The 21,018-nt window shown below is 32.9% G+C and overlaps 2 protein-coding genes and 1 pseudogene across 2 annotated transcripts; 2 read left to right on the forward strand and 1 right to left on the reverse strand.

Annotated features, from left to right (window-relative positions):
• Nucleotides 1-1,965: 1,965 nt before the first annotated feature.
• Nucleotides 1,966-3,431, forward strand: LOC131614395 (F-box/kelch-repeat protein At3g23880-like; annotated as a pseudogene).
• Nucleotides 3,432-7,034: 3,603 nt separating this feature from the next.
• On the forward strand, nt 7,035-8,291 carry LOC131614396 (F-box/kelch-repeat protein At3g23880-like). The gene has a single exon (XM_058885985.1). The coding sequence runs from the start codon at nt 7,035-7,037 to the stop codon at nt 8,289-8,291; it is 1,257 nt and encodes a 418-aa protein (XP_058741968.1).
• A 9,520-nt stretch (nt 8,292-17,811) lies between these two features.
• On the reverse strand, nt 17,812-19,068 carry LOC131614397 (F-box/kelch-repeat protein At3g23880-like). The gene has a single exon (XM_058885986.1). It carries the CDS (start codon nt 19,066-19,068, stop codon nt 17,812-17,814), a length of 1,257 nt encoding a protein of 418 aa, XP_058741969.1.
• Nucleotides 19,069-21,018: the final 1,950 nt, after the last annotated feature.

The following is a 21,018-nucleotide window of genomic DNA, read 5'->3' on the forward strand; positions in this document are numbered from 1 at the left end:
ATCGGATGGATATTGTGTTAATTGATTTTATTGCCACCCCTAATTATAAGTTATGTCCTTTGAATCCTGTAGGTAAAAGAGATGGAGAATTAAATTGTAAGAGAAAAAAATTAGAAAAGAAAAAACAAAACAAAAAATCAATTTACTTTTGTATTTGAAAAAGAAAAATTGATAAAAAAATTTATTGGTAAATAATTATGAGGAGGGATCAAATTACACCTGAAGAGTTACACTACGAGTTACACTCGCTCATAACTTCTTTTCGAATAAATATTTTTTAAAATCAACCGTTGAATTGAAACATAATATCGTATAGATCATACATATAAAGTTTGAAATTAATCAATAATGACAGTTAATTTTGACGTTGATCTTTGGATTTGTTGATTGTATAGTAAATCATTATAGATTAATTTCAAACTTTATATGTATGATCTATACGATATTATGTTTCAATCCAACGGTTGATTTTAAAAAATATTTATTCGAAATAAAGTTATGAGTGAGTGTAACTTGTGGTGTAACTCTTCGGGTATAATTTGATCTCTCCTCAATAATTATTATAAAACTTAATACTATTTTTCATATGTCACTATTTTTTACAGTGTTTTAAAAACCGGACCGGTCGGTCGGACCGGTCGAACCGGGAACCGGCCAGGTAACTGGTCTGATTCAATAGCTGGATCGGGAATGTCATTGAACCGGTGTGAACCGGTCAAAACCGGTATAAACCGCTAAAATCGGCGGTTTTTATGAACCGGCGGTTTAAATGCATTTTTTTATTTTTTTATTTTAAAAAATTAAAACAATGTCGTTTTGACTATTTTAATTAAAAATTAAAATAAAAAAATTAAAAAATTGTTGCAGATGCGGTTGATTTTGTTACGGATGATTTTGATATTGAAGAAGGAGATCTCAACATTGAAATTATTTTGTTATAAATTATTCAATTAGATTATGTTGCGATTAAACTTTTGTTTGCAATTATATTTTATAATTATGTACTATTTTATTGTGTGTGATACCTATGTGTAAAATTTGAATTTAAATTATGAACTCGTGAATTCTTTTATAATATGATATTTTCAAAAAAATTAAGTGCTAGTTATATTTTGTAGAGACTGAATCATCTTGTTCGACAGATTTTATACCTATATAATTTTGTTATAACGACCGGTCTATTCAACCGAGTTATCCGATTTAACCTGATTTAGTCATGCGGTTCGACCAGTGACCCAGTGGTTCGACCAATAAACCAGTGACCCACAGTACCTTCACCGGTTTTTAAAACACTAATTTTGATTTTTCACGTTAAGAAATTTTTTTTCACATCAGCCATTTTATTTTACCTTTAGCTAACCTAATTTCAATTTGGATGGCTTTAATATGGTGTATGTGGTACATGAGAAACACCATTATTTTTGACAATGCTATTTTTAGCTTTGATGAGGTGATATCTAATATAATGTTTTTTTCTTGGAGATGGGTTAGCAATAGGGAATCTCCAAGTAGGATTAATTTTTATGATTGGTATAAATTACCACTATTTTGTACCAACACTTTTTAGTGTTTCCTTGTTGTAAGGGTTGCACCCCTAGTGCGATATCTTATAATCAATTGCTTATTAAAAAAAAACCATTTTATTTTATTTTTTGCCACAACTACTGTGTGATTTAACTTTTTAAATGCCGCATAAACAAAATTTAGTCTTCATGTTATTGAAAACTTTTAAATGCATAAGGAAGCAAATTTGGGAGAGGAAATGGAAGGACAAAATTAAATAATTGAAAAATGTGAGAATAAAAACAGCATTTAAGCCAATGAAATAGTTAATGAGAAAAGAAATGGAAGCGTCTAAAGGGAATAAAAGTGGATAGTGAATTAACTGCAGCATAATTTACCATTATATCCTTGTTTATACTGCTATATGTATTTGGGTTCAGAAAGGTTTAGGGATGGCCGGAAATGAAGAAAGTTAGGGAGAAAACTGATGTTGCATTATTTGTAGCCGGGGTATTTAAAATGGCAATACTCCACCTAACGGCATTTCTCTTATTCATTACCAATTATTTAGGTTTCAACCACATTTCTACGTTCATTACAAATAAGAATACTCAATCAGCAGCATCTCCGTCGCCAGTGGTACTCCCCGACGATCTCATCACCGAGGTATTTTCCTTTCTACCCGTCAAATCTCTTCTTCGATTCAGATGTCTCAGTAAGTATTGGAAAACACTCATTTCCCATCCCGATTTTGTGAAATTGCATCTCAAGAGATCAGCGACACGAAATACTCTATTCACACTAATCACGCATCGTGTAAAACATGTCCCCGAAGATTCCTCATATGGTAGTGACGAGGAATGTGAGCACAGTGTTGTTCCATACCCTATACGCAGTTTACTCGACAACCCTTCATTTACCCTTTTTGACGATCCTTACTATCATGTGAGAGACAAAGGATGCTCTGATATAGTTGGTTCATGCAATGGACTAATTCTTTTGGCGGGATGCTGTCTTGATAGTTGGGGCGGCATTCGGCATGATAGCTACTGGCTCCGTGTTTGGAATCCAGCCACCAGGACAACATCTCAAACTTTTGGGTACTTCAATGATTTTAGTAATTCTCCACCTCAAGAATTTGGTTTTGCATTTGGTTGTGATAATTCAACAGGTACTTATAAAGTTGTGGCGTCTCGTGTTTGTTGTTATGAATGGACGACCGAGATGAGAGTTCTTAGTTTGGGGAGCGATGTTTGGAGAAATATTGAAAGTTTTCCTGTCATTCCTCTTAATTTGGACTTTGACGGTCTTAGTATATATGGTAGCGTGTATTTGTGTGGCACTCTTAATTGGATGGCTATTAATCATATTAATCATATGGACAGTTACTTTAGGTATTCTCATTACCATAAGGATATTACAGTTGAACAGTTTGTTATTGTTTCTCTTGATTTGGCAACGAGACATACAATCTGTATCCATTGCCACATGGTTTTGATGAAGTACCACCTAGAAAACCAACGGTTGGTGTGTTATGGGGCTGTCTTTGTTTTTCTTATTCTTATAAAGAAACCGATTTTGTTATATGGAAGATGAAGAAATTCGGGGTCGAGGATTCTTGGTTTCAATTCCTTAAAATTAGTTATCAGCAACTTCAAATAGACCATGACTTTAGTGTTGATTGGAGAAAAAATTATTTTGAATTGGTGCCATTGCTTCTATCTGAAGATGGTGATACACTAGTACTTAAAAGCAATGAAGAAAACCAAGCAATTCTCTATAATTGGAGACATAATAGAGTAGAGCGGACAAAAGTTCTTATAAGTAGAACTATTACCGATAATAGCACTAGCGATCATGTATTTTGGAAGGATGCCAAGGATTATGTTGAAAGTAAGTTTCTCTTCCATGGTTTACTACATGTTTGAATTTATGTTCATTTGAATATGTTGTTTTCAAAGATACTGATTGTGTGAATATTCTTTTAAATGATTGTTGAGGTAAACTGCATATTAAGAAAATCTACATGGTTTGTATGAGTATAATTGTATGAGCATGTTCGGATACTTGTTTTCAGTTTATGTTTCAACTGTATAAAACGGTTGTTGACATGAACATGATTGTTTAAATTTTTAAAGATGGTAAAGCACAAATTTTTCTGCTGTTATAGATGGATTTTCCATTAATAAAGAGAGGGTTTATAGTAGTGAACTGTGATTTGACTCACTGGTAGCACCATTACCATTTACCAACAACATTGCATGAATGGGCCCAACTGGATTATCATATACACTCCATAACATGTCTTCAGGATTTTTGCTTTTATTTACCTATTGGATTCTGTTTTTGTTTTTGGTTTCCTTGGGGTTGGTTCCTCTAGTGTTGGTGTTTGCTTTGGTTTAAGTTTGATTTCAACAATTTGGAGAGTGTCGGATGGAACAGCTTCGACATATTACTTAAGGTCTTTTTCTATTTTGTTTTTACTAAATAAAATATTTATTTATTATAATTGATAGAGTAAATTATTGCAACACAAATTCAAAATCGTCAAAAATAAAAATGATGAATCTGTAAACAAATTCATATCATCCATATTAATAGCATAAAACGGCAAATTATATATGCCTACGAAATTGACATTTAATCTAAAATGAAAATTGAAATTTCTATTAGATATATTGTAGAAAAATACTCCCTCTAGTCTGAATTATATTATAAGCAAATATTCTTATTTTAGGTTCATTGCGTAATGGATGTTTCTAATCTACATAAAAGATCATATACACTCATTATTCAATGAACCTAAAAAGAGAATATTTTTTTATAATAATGACCAGAGGGAGTAACCTTTTGGCATAAGTGGCTGATGCATAATTTACTTCAATGTTGTAAATTCCAATGTACAGAATTTGATAAAAAAGAATTACTATTACAAAATAAAATAAAGAAAAGTTTTTAAGCTAAAACTAAATCATCATGTCATATATGAAACTAAACAAAAACATTAGAAGAAAGAAATGAGTGTATTTGTATTATTCTATTATGAAAGGTTGTTTTGAATACAGTATGAACTTTATTTATAGGACATATATTATGAATGTAAAATCTATATGAAATCTTTTCATCAATTATCATTCATAATCGTTCCATTTATAACATAAGGTATACATCTCATTAAAATTTCATTGGAGAAAAAACCATGAAACAATAGGATAGCATTCTTTATTAGAGAATTCATTGGTTCCTTACTAATCCATACAAATTATTTTAAATAAGGAAGAAATATATTTCGGAGACAATCATATTTAAGATTTATTTTATTTATTTTAATAAACGATGATATAAAAACAACACAATGGGTACTCAAACCCGCATACAAAAACTAGATCCGATCTAAATCTATCTGCCTACTTACAAAGGCGTAGTGTACTAATTGTAAAAGCTGCACATAATAGGAGAGATGCATCTGACACTGTACCATTTCCAGGATAAAAACTGAATAGTCGATAAACAATCTTCAAAGATTAGATTCCTACCTTAAAAAATAATAGCATTTTGTGTTAACCAGATACTCCACGACATTACCAACCAAGTGACGTAAACGGTACAACGATTTTATCCTTCACAGCTTATGATGCGAGAAAAAACTTACAAATTCCTGAACATTTAAGGACACCTTATTACCATAACGAATAATAATGGCTCTCTAAATTTTGTTACTGGAATGACAACTTAAGAAAATATGGTCTTTAGTTTCTAAAATCTCATGGCTCCTGAACATTTATTATTCGCATCACTCCACTTGAATGTTAGGAATACGTCTCATTCAAATTTTACTAAACAAAAAAAATTCAATGAGACAACAAATTGCAATTTTTTAAGGTATAATTAAGTTTATTGCTTTAAATTTGTACTTTTAAATGAAAGATAGATGGACAATTTTAAAAAATAAGGTGTTGGTTAATGGGAGTCCTACAAACAAATTCGGGGTGCATAGAGGATTACGCCAATGAACCTAAAATGAGATTAGATACATTCAGAATATATGTCTTATAAATAATATATGTCTCTCATGAGAGAGGTATTTTAATACTCCCTACCGGTTGTTTTTCAGTAGCGTCTTGTTACTCGGTCTTATGTGAGAGGTATGTTAATTTTGGACCGCCTAATCGTTATGATTTCTCATTTTCTTCTATTTAAAAAGTTGAAGTGCCTCTTAAAGTGAGAGCTTTTTGTTGGAGATGTCTCCTTAATAGAATTCCTACAAAGGACTCTCTTTTTCTTAGAGGAATCATTCCCTCCTCTTCTAGTCTTGATTGCGTATTTTGTGAAGAAGTTACCGAATCGTCGAATCATTCGCTTTTGTATTGCCGTAAAATGGTGGATGTTTAGAAGGAAATGTCCGATTGATTGGGATTGGAATTCCAAGTGATTCATGATTTTAAAGAAAGTTTTTGTAGGTGGAGCTGTGCTTGTCATAGGTTGAAAATTAAGAGTAGTAAGGTGGGTAGCGTTTGGTTGGCTATTGTTTGGAGTATTTGGCTTTGTAGGAATGATATCATTTTTAAAAACTATGGTTGGAATGCTAGAGATGTCGTTTGGGGATGCAAAGCTTTGTTATGGAGGTGGTCTTTTATAGGAAAAATTAATCATCCTAATTGTAACTTTTATGAGTTTAGCAAAAACCCTTTGCTATACTTTTTTTTTAAATCAAGAAATGTATATTAAACTCCAACCGTTCGAAATTACAACACCAAAAAGTCAAAAAAGAAAATTACAAACCGATTGAAACTTAACTTAAGTAAAACAATGGGTTATTGCTAAACTCAAAGAAGTTATAATTGGAATATGTAATTTTTCCAATATACGACCACCTCCAAACTAAAGTCTTACAACTCCATACAACATCCCTCGAGTTCCACGATCCATGGTTAAAGACTATATCATTCCTACGCATCCACAAGCTCCATAAAATAGCTAGTCAAACGGTACCAACTTTCGCAATTTTAACTTTCTTAGACCGACAAAAGAAGCTCCAATAGATAAACCACTCCTTTAAATCTAAACCGAATTTAAAAGAGCAATTTTTAGTGAGTAATTTTCTTTTATTTTGGACATTTTTTAGCCCCTCCTCTTGTAATCTTGCTTGAATCTTTTGATCCCTTTCTATATATCTTGATAAATAAATAAAAAACAGATTAATAAGATGGCTAAATTTTTTTTAGTTTTTTCTATATTGTTTTAATTTAACATGATATTGTTAAAAAATAAAGCTAAATATGATCCGTTTCAGTAAATAATTTGAATCTAGGTTTTTTATTTTTTAATAGAATAAAAATTTAATTTTAACTTTTATTAGAGGTGTGTTATTTTGGACGGTAAATATTTGATTTAAAAAGGCCTTAAATATTTTCAAAACCCTAATAAGTACTTCCTTTATAGTTTTAGAGTTTCAAGTTTCAACCTTCAGCCACAGGCCACAGCGCTGGGTTGATTGCAAATAATCAACCACATCACTGCATCTTTCTATCATGAATCCGTCACCGGTCGTCCTTCCCGATGATCTCATTGCCGAATTACTTTCCTTTCTTTCCGTCAAATATCTTCTTCAATTTAAGTGTGTCAGTAAATCTTGGAAAACTCTCATCTCTGATTCCGCCTTCGTCAAATTGCACCTCAAGAGATCAGCAACACAAAATCCCATGTTCATACTAGTCACGCATCATACGAAGACTATTCGCAAAAGGCCTCCCTACGCTAGTCACGATACATTTGAACATGATTACAGTGTTGTTCCATATCCTATTTGTAGTTTACTCAATACCACCTCATTCACCGTTATGGAAGATCCTTACTATTATGTGAAAAACAAAGGATGTTCTAATGTAGTTGGTTCCTGTAATGGACTGATTCTTTTGGCTGGTCATTCCTTCACCCGTCCCGATAGAGAGTCCTGGTTTCGTTTGTGGAATCCAGCCACCAAGACAATATCTAAAAAATTTGGATATTTTTGTGATTTTACAAATCAACCTTTCGGCTTTGTGTTTGGTTTTGATGATTCAACAAGCACTTATAAAGTGGTGGCATCCCGTTACATTAGTGATCAACTGGAAACCGAGGTGAAAATACTTAGTTTCGGTGATGATGTATGGAGAAACATTGAAAGTTTTCCAGTTGCTCCTCTTCATTTGGACTATCATGAATATAACCCTAGTTATGGTGAGTATAGTCGTGTGTATTTGAGTGGTGCTCTTAACTGGTTGGCTATTCACGACAACATTGACCATAATAGTCATTTCATTAAGAATATTGCTGTTGTATGTTTTGTTATTGTTTCCCTTGATTTGAGGACTGAGATGTACAAACAGTATGTTGTGCCCTATGGTTTTGACGAAGTGCCGCCTACAGAACCAACCATTGGTGTTTTAGGGGGCTGCCTTTGTTTTTCTTATTCTTTTAAGGAAACGGATTTTGTTATATGGCAAATGAAGAAATTTGGGGTTGAAGATTCTTGGACTCAATTTGTTAAAATTAGTTATTACAACCTTCAAATTGATTATGACTATAGTGACGAAACTACAAAGTATAAATTTCAATTGATACCTTTGCTTCTTTTGGAAGATGATGATACAATTATGCTTAGAAGCACTCAAGAACCTCAAGCAATTCTCTATAATTGGAGAGATAATAGAGTAAAGCGGATAAAAGTTAATGTAAGTAGAAAAAGATATTATTTATTGTCCGATTCTGTCCAAGATTATGTTGAAAGCCTAGTTCCAATTTATTAAAAGTAAGTTCCTCTCTTATGATTTACTTGTTTGAATTTGTGTTTTGTGGCTTAGGTTAAATGTATATTGAGCATGTTGCTTGTATTGAGAAAATCAATATGATTAGTATATACTATATGGCGATGTTGGAATAGCTGTTTCTAGATAATGGTTGCATAATACAACATCATCATGGACAAATTTTTTAATAAGTAAAACTTTAGAGCAATAGAATTATTCAACATTGCATGTGGACATTGAATGAGCTTCTGTTCTTTTTGCATATTGTATATCATCAACACTGAAAAATAAAGTATGTTGAACAATCTGAGTCTTGAGATAGCAGGTGTAGTTATGCAGCACAGAATTTACAAATTCATGTGAGCCTGTTGCACAGCAAGCTCAAATTCTTCCCACAAAATGGTGTCGATGCAGTCCCTATTATCGACTAGAGCTGAAAGGTTCCAAGTCCATTCGCCGTTACTCCACGCTCCTGCCTCTGCGACACTGCAATTCGCATTGATGGCCAAGTCGAAAATTTCAGGGAAGGCTTCCGCTAATTTTTGGTTTCCCAGCCACTTTGACAACCAAAAAGGAATTCCTATGCCATTGTGGACTCCGCAACTAACTTCTCCTGCAAAACAATAATTCAGACTGCAAATGGATTTGTCGGTCGTTACTAGATCCCTCCACCATATCGAATCCCTCTGATACAGCACGCTTTCCTCGCCTAATAGCACCTTCACAACAAGATTTCCATATCTACTCCTAAGAATATTTTGCCAGACAGCATCTTTCTCGTTTACAACTCGCCATTTCCATTTGTTCAAAAGTGCTAAGTTCTGGGCTTCAACATCCTTCACACCGAGACCACCCTTCTCTCTTTTATCACAAACTGTTTTCCAAGACACCCAGTGCACCTTTCTTTTGTTCTCGCTTCCGCTCCATAAAAAAGAACTTTGGATGCTTCGTATTTCTTGCACAACTTTGGAAGGTGCTTTGTAGAAAGAGAAAGAGTAAATGGGTATAGCATTTAGCACCGAATTAATTAAAGTCACCCTACCAGCCATTGTGAGATTTCTTCCCTTCCACACTGCTAATCTTTTCTTGAATTGATTGATAACTCCTTTCCACATGGATAATTTCCCCGAATTATCTCCCCCACTAGCACACCAAGGAATTTGATAGGTAAAATATCAAGGCTACAAGATAGAAAAGTGGATACTACAAAATGAAGTCACCCCTCCCTTCCACTATCAACTTTGACCACTCCTCCTTGATAAACGGCTTGAATAACTCGTGCTTAAACCAAGCGTTAATGAATCTAAAGGGTTTTGGACCCAATTCTTCTTGCCCGAATTGAGCCAAATTGGGCTATGGTCAGAAATGTCTCTCTTCCCTACCCTTTGATCAGTAACATTCCATTTTTCTATCAATTTATTGGATAACAGGAACCTATCCAACCTGCTCATAGCCTATCCAACCTGCTCATAGCCCTTCTTTCGGTGTTCAAATCAAGGTGAGGAGAAGTTTAAAGAGATGAAGGTTGGTGTTGTTTGGCTTGCTACCACTTGGACTTTATGGTTGGTTAGGAATGGAGTTTGTTTCCGAGAGTAGGTGGAATTTCAATGACACTGTTGGTTTGGAAGTGGTCATTTTGTAGAAAAATTACTCATCCCAGTTATTCCTTTTACGAGTTTAACATGGTGCCTTTGTTATATCTCTCGTAATTTTAATTGGATTGTAATTTTTTTTTTTCGGGCCTTCCCGTCTCTTCGTGTAATCAGGTTGGAGAATCATTAGTTCTCCCGTTTATAATATCTTGCTTAAAAAAAGGTGAGGAGAAAAAAAGTTTTTTCTTCAATCAGAGCCAATAAATATGGTTTTAGTTATTTATAAACAAAAATAAATGTTACCTATTTTATCTTAATATCAACTTAATATTTAGTTTTACAGTTAAATATATTCTAATTGTAATTTTTTTAATCTTTATCTTGCATTAAATATAAAATACAAATATTTAGAACTAAAATTATATTTAATTCATTATTTCAATATAAATAGACTTCAAAGCACCTAAAGTTGTCATTAAGGAAATCATAAAGATGCAACGTAATTTTTTGTGGGGTGGTGAGGATAGGAAGAGAAAGATTAATTGATTAAGTTGGAAGAAGGTGTGATGCGATAAGAAAAATGGTGGTCTTGGTTTGAAACATTTTGATCTCTTTAATTAAACATTTATGTGCAAGTGGTACTACTGGCGTATTCTTAATGAGAGGGAGGCGATTTGACACAAGCCTCTAACTTATAGATATGGGGAAATCTTATATGTTGTGAGGGAGGGTTCGTTTAACAATATAGGGGAAAACACTCAATTTGGTGGTGTGATCTCAATTTGCTATGTATCGATCTCTTGGATAATAACGTTAATATTGTCGCAGCCTGTTTTAGAGGGAAATTTGGAGATGGAAAGATGCTGAGCTTTTGAAAGAGTGGATGGTTGGGTAAGCATGATCTAGCTCATATGTATCTGGATATTTTTTTGTGTGCAGAATCATGAACTAGTGTGCGCATGTTGCTTTGTAGAGAGTTGAAACTGGTGAGCACCTGTTTTTGTCTTGCGCTGCAACAGTAGATTTATGGTCTAGGATTTATAACTAACTCGAGATGTTTTCCTTATCCATGTGTGAGTCAATAGTCCACCACTTTACTAGCTTCAGTTTGGCTCTAATAGGTAGGATTCCTAATAGAGTGAGTGTTATAATTCCATGAGAGACGCAAAAGAGCTTATGAGACTTGACCACAAGTCTTGCCCGAGGACTCGATGGAAGTCCTTCCAGAAAGAATAAATGTCCTGTCTGGGAGACTTATTCTCATGAACTGGACTACATAAAATTCCTCCTGAGGGACTTAAACTCCCCAGGCTAACTAATCCCTTGTTTGAGGGACTCAGTGCCTTCCCAAGCGAGACCAGGCTCGAGAGTCATGTTAAAGAGGTGCGGCATATAACTAGCCTGAAAGACTTAACCAAAAGTCTTTCCAGGTCAATGGAAGTCCTGCCCAAAAGGTCAAACGCCTCACGTGAGGGGCTTTGTCTCATCATTCGGGCTACATACAACTTCGCTTTAGGGACTTAGACACCCCAGGCCATCTAAACCCTCCCCTGACGGACTAAGTGTCTCCTCGAGCGGGACAAGACTCAATAATCACGCCTGAAAGGCGCGACAAATATTCAACCTAAGAGACATTACCACAAGTCTTTCCCGAGGACTCGATGGAAGTCACACCCGAAAATTCAAATGCCTCACAGAGGAAATTATAGTCTCATCCATGTCAATTAAGCTCTCATTAAAGAGACATAGATCTCTCAAGATGATAGAATCATCATCTAAGAAAATATGTCCTCAAGAAATCTAGGTCCTTGGGGTACTCCCTTGAGTCTCGATCTAAAAACCACTTCGTCCTATATCAAAAGGCCTTGTTCTTGAGGAACTATATAATGTTATATTCGTATGGGGATCTCCAAAGGTGGGGGCTAGAGGACGCCCAAGGAGAGGGGACGATAAGATGTCGCCCGATGGGAGATATTGTCTTGCCCAATCCTGGGAAACTTAAGGAAAATACGTTTATGGGGTAGAGAGAAGTCATGGTCATTCATTGACCCACGTCCTACTAGGAAATAGGGATTCAACGGTCCATTGTTGACTGATTGGACGGTGACTCTTACCAAAAAAAACCCTAGGCCTAAAAGGCCTTTATAAATATCTCTCACCCACATACACTTATATCTAAGCACTTTATTTATTCGCATAGCCTCTTACCTCACTTATGGTAGGATTCTTGAAACCACTGTTAAACACCATCATACATGGCTTCTTGAAATAGTGGATAAGCCATAACCACCATATAGTGTAATATACCTTCTAAGATCTTTGAGTCATCCTGCCCTTATAAGGGGAACCCGCACACCTGTACATTTTGACCAATACATCTTCTAACTTTATTCTTTGAACAACATCATCTTCGTCGCACATCATGTCTCATTACCATGTTGCAAACCATCCTCACACTTTAAAGCTTGAAAGGTGAACTATTATATTTTTATGTTGTAACTGTTTTGTATATAACATGGTCGAATCTAGGGGTAGGCCACTGAGGCTACGACATAGAGCCCAATGTTTTTTTATCTATATAGTTCTAATTAGATAAATTTTATTTTTTAAAAAAATTAAAATTATTTTCTATGACATTTAAATAATAGCATTTATGATGTGCATTTTATAATTGGTTCATTTAAAAAGCTTACATATAAATAATAAACCTTGGTAATTTTTTTAAAAAATATACTATGTTTAGATGTGTTGATTTTATTATTTATTGAAAAGAAAATATAAAATAAAATTGATCGTAATAATTTGATAATTTTACATCTAAAAATCTAAAATTAAAATATATTAATCTAAACAATATTTTTAATAGATTACCTCTTGCCTCATGCCCCAAATATTTTGGAGGTTTTTTGGCAGCCCCCTCTAAGGAATTGGCTAAAGTTGAATTGTCATGGAGCCTCCGAATCCCCTTCGGGTTCTTCGGCCTGTGGAGGCATCGCTAGAGACAATGGTGATTCTTTTTTGGGTGCTTTTGCTTCCAATTTATGAGTCTCCAATCAGGGGCGGATCCATGTATATGAGAATGGGGGCTCAAGCCCCCACACAGTTTTCAATTTCATTCACAGTATTATATTATTATTTATTTAGCCCCCATTAAATCACACTTATTTTAACTCTTTAATTAAAACCTCCACATACTTATTCTCCTTAATTTATAGGCATTTTCTCCTTTCACTTTCTATTAGTTTTATTTTATCATATAAAATTTTGATTTTTAATGTGTATAATTATAAATTTTGTTTTTTATTTCTTTAATAATTTTATTTTAATCCATTTAATTTTAGCTTTTTATTTCTGCTACAAAAGTAAGTTTGGAAGATTTTTTTTTTGTTATACGTTTTATTAAAAACTATTTATATTTGTAGCATGTGTTATTGTTGAAAAAAATTTATTTATTAGAAATTTTGTGAAAAATAGAATGCACAGCCGTATGAAAGATAAATTGTTAAATGATTATTAAGTTACTTATATATAAACTAATATATTTGATAGTATTGTTGGCGATATAAAAAAAATCATAAAACATGGTTAAAATATGAAAACTAATAATATTTGATAGTGTTGTTGGCAATGAAAAAAAATTATAATTTATATGATTTTTTTTATTTTAAAAAATCATAAAAGATTCTCTAATCAAATGTATACAATATTATTTGCCCCCACTAAAAAAAATTCTGAATCCGCCACTGTCTCCAATTCTCTCATTGTCAAACTCTCTAGTGCTATATTAGCAATAGAGTTTACTCACGAGAAGAATTGACATTTTGTTTGGTTGAAAACGGACTCGAGGACGGTGGTTAAAAGCTTTCACTCCTCCTTATTTTGTGCCCTGGTTGATTAGGAATAGATGGCTTAATTACATTAATCTTGTATCTAAGTAGAATTTTGTAGTTTCTCACATTTTTAGATAAGAGAATAATTGTGCAGATGCCCTTATTAATTGAGGTCTTTCTTTGACTGATACTACTCACTTTTCCTCTTTACCTTTGTATATTAAGATTGATTTTGTAAAGAACATATTTGGTTTGTCATTCTTTAGGTTTGCTTAATCCTATGAGAGGGTTTTGATAGAGTTCCACTCTCTATTTTATGATCCAATTTCTTTTTTATATTCATAATCTTATAAAAAAAATGTGTTTGCTTTTTCTTTTTTGTACAACTGTTTGTTGAAATTCATAAAGAAGATTACAGCAACTATTAACACTCTCAGCATGAAATTCAAGACATACCACATGGAGTTTGATACAAATAATGTAAGTTGACATACTAGTTTTAACGTGTAATTTGTTTGATATTATAAAATGTTTCGATCATGAAATTTTTTCAAATGTTATCGTTGGATGTTCGTCTTCTTCATGCATTCCTTTGATGTTACTTTCGATTTTTTGGTATTTTTTTTCTTTTTTATTACTTCACTAATATGATACCCGTGCGTCTGCACGGGCCGGGTTCTGTTATGGTACGCACGCTTTATTTCTAAAATATAATTAAAATATTAATGAAAAAACAAAACTATTTTACCAAAATAGATTATAATATAAAAAAAAACATATTTTTAAAATAAAAACATAATGATTTTACAAAAATAGTTTTACAACAATAATATATATTTCAATTTTTTATATATTTTCTTAAATAATTTTTTATCTTAAATTAAAAATAATTTTAAAATAAAATTATTAGATACATAAATAATAAAAAACAAAACATTTTTATCGTGTTTGTATTAATACATTAGTTTTACTTTTTTAATTGTACAAAATATATAATAATTTGTGCGTTCGCGCGAATTTTGCTATGGTTACCCGTGCGATCACACGGTATTGGTATGTTACACATGCATTGGTATGGGTATTTGGTGTGGCACGCACGCTTTTGTTTTCAAAATGTAATAAGAAAAACAAAATTATATTACCAAAAGAGTTCATTATTTTTAAAATAAAAACAAATTTGTTTTACATCAATCATATATTTATATGTTTCAATTTTCAATATATTATCTTAAAAAATATTGTATCTTAAATTAAAAATAATTTTAAAATAAAAATATTAGTAACTCGTGAGTTCGCACGAATTATGTTCTGGATACCCGTGCGTTCGTACAGGTATTGGTGTGAAGAAACAGGATACTCGTGCGGCCGCACGAATTTGATTCTAAAATGTAATAATAATGAAAAAACAGAAAGACAAAATTATTTAACCAAAAAATTTTATTCAATTTAAAAGAAAAACATATTTTCTTTATATTTGGGGTATAAATATAATTTTTCTGCATTCACAAAACTTTGTATATGATACATACCATGTGTGACAAAAAGCAAGTTTTCAGTAAGATGTTTATCAGCAGAACAACAAACAACTTCCCCCTTTCCAATCCTTCAGAGAAATGTGAACAATCACAAAAGCTAAAACCGAAAAGTAAGGAGCATAAAATAGAAATACCTTTCATGTTCAGATTTTTCCGCTGTCAGTGTTGGCAGCGGCGGTAAATCTAATACAGAAAGTTAATCAATATTGCAGAAAGTTAATCTAATACATAAAGTTAATTAATTATTTCATAACAATATTGCATAAACAAAAATGAAAAACCAACTTCGAATCTCAGAAAAATTAATCAAACTTTATTTACATATACACCCAAATATCCCAAATTTAAATCATTTACATCATACCCACATTGCAAAACCTACCCAATAATATATAAACTTGTACAAATCTTTGTTTGCCATAACTCTTCGACGGCGTTAACGCAAATTTGGAAGAAGGATTTTAGAGAGAGAGACAAATTTACTTCTGGGAGAGAGAGAGAGAGAGAGAGAGAGAGAGAGAGAGAGAGAGAGAGAGAGAGAGAGAGAGAGAGAGAGAGAGAGAGAGAGAGAGAGAGAGAGGAAACAAGAGGAAGATGAGAGTGAATGAGAGTGAAAAACATGAAAGAAAGTAACCGGTAAAAACATCCTTGGTACATATTCCTCCTTCAAATGCGCAGATCAAGCACCGTGAACACACAAAAGAATGAATAGCTTACGTGATGGTTGAGTAACCAGTTGTGTATTTCCTTCAACCAAACCCATAAATCTTGTTCATAACCCTATCAAACCTTTCGTATTCATCATCAGTACGAACCCTAACTCCACCTACCTTTATCTAAACCATTATGAAGAAGATGATATTATTGATGAAGAAAGAGAGATTGAAAAGTAGGAATTAATTTTCTGATTTGGAAAAGATGAAGACGGAAGAGAAAGATAAAGAGTCAGATTGGGAAAAGATGAAGAAGGAAAAGAAAGAGATGATGTAGCAAGAGAGAAGAAAGCATTTAAAAAATCAAAAAACGTGAAGGTATTTTAAAAATAAGAAGACGTGGAGGGTTGTGGAGCTAATAGGGTAATTTGGTCTTTTCCAGAGCCATAAATTTTCTTATATGGTAGATTACTCTTCTATTTTTAACTATTTGATTGATTACATTTAGAATGAAGTTGCTTCTAAATAGTGTATGTTGTTTTATGTCCACAAAAATACAAACACTATCCTATGTTAGATTCTGTGATGCTATTATCTCATTAGATTGCAAGAATGATGAAGATATGGTTAATTGATTATTCGGGCCAAGTTTGAGGTTCACAGTGTGTTTTGTTCGAGCTCGAGTGAATCATTTCAGTGTTGGTGGAAAATGAAAATGTTTTTGTCATGCACCATGACTTTGCAAAGGAATGACTTTAATTTGTAGGAGAAAATCATATCATCATTTATAACTTTGATTGAGTAAATTGTTTACATAAGTGTTGTAATTTTAAGACTTCGAATCTTTTGGATTACCTTAAAGAGCATTGTTTATATTCAACTATTAATATGGTTTGGTTTACGAATTTTCTCATGTAAACTTTAGTTGGCTTGATTTCTTTAAAATTAAATACAAATTTTACATTCAAATGCCTTAACTATTAGATTTTTTCCACGGAAAAGTAAATTTTGCTTCTCTTGATTCAGGTAAAAGATTTTATTTGAGGACGTTTCTTAATTTCGTCAAAGGTCCTATCTTAAGATGGCGAAACAATTAATAATGGCAAATAAGATGTTTTTAATGAGGTTTGTTATGCTGATTTCAAAGAGTATGTAGATGTAATTGGCAAAGCAAGTCATGGAAAACTGAAAGTTATTTAAGAAAATTATAAATAAATAAAAAGGGTTAAATATGTTTTTAGTCCATATAAATATGCGACCTTGCATTTTTAATTCCTATAAAAATTTTCTTCAATGAATGGTCCTTCTAAAATTTTTATGCATGCAATTTCAGTCCCTGTTATTTTCTAAAATTTTAAAAACTGTTTAATTAACCTTTAATTTTTAAATTTTTGAATAATTTTTTTTTTAAATGTTTAGAATACTGTAAAATATTTATTTACCAAGTTTTAGAAGTTTTTAAAACGAGAAGAATTAAATATGAATTTTTCAAATTTCAAAAAATAATGATAAAAGTAATGAGCATCTCAACTTAGAAATTAAATTTTGAGTTTCTTTTTTTTCCAGGAACTTTTTAAAACATTATGAACATGTCTGCAATATAAAAACTAGGTGCATAATAATTTTATAAGGACCATTCATTGAAGGAAAATTTTATAGGGAATAAAAATGCAGGGACGCATATTTATAGGGACGAAAAACGTATTTAACCCAAAAAAAAATTATAAGCAAAATGGTTTTAACGGGTAGTATAAAGGATACAGAAATCTCAACGATTGAATTTGAACCCAAAAAAATTGGCAAATTGAAATTCAGCAAAATGCAAACATGAGAATTCAATGCCACAATATCCATTATTCTTAAAAAACACACGAATTCAAACAAGTAAATCATAAGAGAGAAACTTACTTTTAATTAATCCGAACTAAACTTTCAACATAATTAACAGGGTCCCAAAATTCAAAATCTTTTGTTGTTGCAGTAACTTTTATTTGCTTTACTCTATTATCCCTCCAATTATAGAGAATTGCTTCAAAGTTTTGAGAGCTCCTAAGCATAAGTGTATCACAATCTTCGAAAAGAAGCAACGGTATCAATTGAAAATGATATTTCATATAGCCACTCAAGTCATAATCTATTTGAAGATTTTGATAACTAACTTTAAGAAATTGAGTCCAAGAATCTTCAACTCCAAATTTTTTCATCTGCCATATAACAAAATCAGTTTCCTTATAAGAATAAGAAAAACATAGGCAACCCCCTAAAACACTAATGATTGGTTGAGCTGACGGCACTTCGTCAAAATCAAGGGGCAAAAGATATTGATTATACGTCTCAGTCCTCAAATCAAGAGAAACAATAACAAAATGTTCAACTGTGATAGTCTTATTAATCGTGAGTTTCATATTAATCCAACTATGGTAGTCAATGTTGTTGCGAATAGCCAACCAGTTAACAGCACCACTAACATACACACCATCATGGATATTATAGTTATTGAGTTCAAAAGGAAGAGGAACAACCGGAAAACTTTCAATGCTTCTCCAAACATCATCACCGAAGCTAAGAACTCTCACATTAGATTTCAGTTGATTACCAATGTAACGGGACGCCACCACCACTTTATAAGTGTCTGTTGAATCATCAAATCCAAGCCCAAAGGTGAAACTTTGATATTGAAAAGCACAAAAATATCCAAACTTTTTAGATATTGTCTTGGTGGCTGGATTCCACAATTGAAACCAGTACTTTTTATGGGGACGGGTGAAGATAACACTGGCCAAGAGAATCAATCCATTACAGGAAGCAAATACATTAGAGCACCCTTTGTTTTCCACATCATAGTAAGGATCGTCAAAAAGGGTGATTGAGGAATTATCCAGTAAACTACGAGTAGGATATGGAAAAACACTGAAATTCTCTTCATATTCATCGTCATTACCGTCGGGAGACTCTCCTGGAGTAATCTTCAAGCGATCCAAGATTATTGCAAACATCGGAATTTGTGTTGCTGATCTTTTGAGGTGCAGTTTGACGAAGGCAGAATCGGAGATGAGAGTTTTCCAAGAGTTACAGACACACTTAAATTGAAGAAGAGATTTTACAGGAAGAATGGAAAGTATTTCGGCGATGAGTTCATCGTGAAGCACGATCGGCGACCGAATCATCGTAGAATGATGAAGTGATGTGGTTGATTTTTTGCACTCAACCCAGCGCCGTTTAGCAGGAAGTACTGAAGAAACCTGCTAATATAAATAAGGGCCTAGGTTTTAAAAAACTATTTTAAGAAAGGAAATAAAATTAAATATTGTTTGACATTTTTGTTTTCAAAGTTATTTTAAGTCATTGTATCAACAATTTTAATCAGGGATTTGAATCTAGCCCGCTCGTACTTAATTAACTCAACTAAAAAATAGGTTGAATTTAGGATAGAGGTAAAGAAAAATAATAAAGCTTATTTAATATATATATTTTTAGGATATTACCAAAAATTTAAAAAAAATTATTGAATTTATTTTTATAATTATTAGAAAAAATTAGAAATTTTTAATAATTAAGGCAGCATTTACTTAAAATATGATTAAGTTTTATTTATTCTTTAAAAACTATTTTTAAAGAGAAACTCTAACCCCACTCTTTGGTTCTTTTATGCATTATACGCGTTGTCAAAAAAAAAATTCTGCTGTCGTAGATGTATCTCCGCAAAAATGATTGAATATTTTTAGAAACATAGTTTAGAGACAATTTAGGTATTTTTGGATGTGTAAAACGTACGATCAAGCCGGCAAAATGGGGTTTTTTAAGCCTCTGGAACAGTGACAAACGTCATTGTTGCGTCCTTGGAGTTTCAGAATGTTTTGTAGGTGCATCTATGAAAAAAAATAAACATTAGGTAGTTCCGTAGATGCAACTATAGAACAAACCCAATTTTTTGAAATGTAAGCTTGTTCCGTAGATACATCTACAGAAGATTTCCGTATTTGTACGTACGGAAGTAAATTTGTTTTTTTCTTTTCTTTTTCATTACTAAATTGTATCTAACTCGATTTTATTTGTAATACAATGAAGACATTATGGCCGACCATCCAGACCGCATTATATCTTGGTGGATTTCACAGCATGCCTCTGTGCGACATGCACGAATTAATGCAGGTCTTGTCATAAGTGACAGATGGATCTGTCGTTCCAGCAGATGCACCTAATACCCCCGTTCCAACAGAGGTACATGTTACATCTATTCTAGCAGAGGGGCCTTTCACATCTACTCTCTCATCCTAGAGGCCTCAGAATGATGGCGAGGGTTCCTCACAGACGCCCTATGTCCGCAGAAGTTGCCGGAACACTTCTTCTACTCATGTGCCACCACCGGAGAAGGATGCTAGATCTCTGGTGCCACCTCCTGAACTGCACGAGGAGACTGATGCGACTGAGGCGCCTGTCGTTTACCCAGGGGGTCCTTTAGATTTATCCTTGTTGACAGGCCTGAGACGGATAAGATGTAAAACTTCTTAGACTTATTACTTATTACTTTTTTGTCCTCAGTTTCTGATTAATTATTTATACCTTTGCTTATTATTAACAACGTTTTTTTTGGAAAATTTCAGGATAGGGATCCCCAGAAGTTCTACAACCACGGCCGGAAGATTGCCTCTCTCGTGCATCCTACCGAGCCATGGTTCCAGGATGTCCTCGCTGTAGCGCCTCTTTTCTAACCCCAAATAATAGCATACGTTCACAGAGTAATATAACATGCATATAATAAAAGGGCATCACATGTTGTTTCCATAACAATGAAAACCAAAGAAAAACGTACAAACATGCACCTAATCATATTTATAACACAATTTGAAAATTTTATGTTTCATCAATATGCATATCGCAACGGAAAATAAATTCTCAAGCATTTCAATGATCATTTGAGCACCCGAGAACAACCTAGCCGGTTGTTCACTTCCAATTTGGGTTCTCTTTATAAACCCTAGAATTCCATATGTGAGAAACAACAACTTTGTCGGTTCACTTCTAAACGGGTTTCCAATACAAACTCTTAAATTTTAATTTCTCTTCTCCTAATTTCTAATCATCAATGTCATTTCTTTAATTTTCCAAGTAATTTT

This window comes from Vicia villosa, linkage group LG6, assembly GCF_029867415.1.
Source record: "Vicia villosa cultivar HV-30 ecotype Madison, WI linkage group LG6, Vvil1.0, whole genome shotgun sequence".
NCBI classification, from domain to species: domain Eukaryota; kingdom Viridiplantae; phylum Streptophyta; class Magnoliopsida; order Fabales; family Fabaceae; genus Vicia; species Vicia villosa.

Bases quoted from the DNA above. Each gene is read 5' to 3' on its own strand.
- LOC131614396 (XM_058885985.1), top strand. From the start codon at position 7,035: ATGAATCCGTCACCGGTCGTCCTTCCCGATGATCTCATTGCCGAATTA.
- LOC131614397 (XM_058885986.1), bottom strand. From the start codon at position 19,068: ATGATTCGGTCGCCGATCGTGCTTCACGATGAACTCATCGCCGAAATA.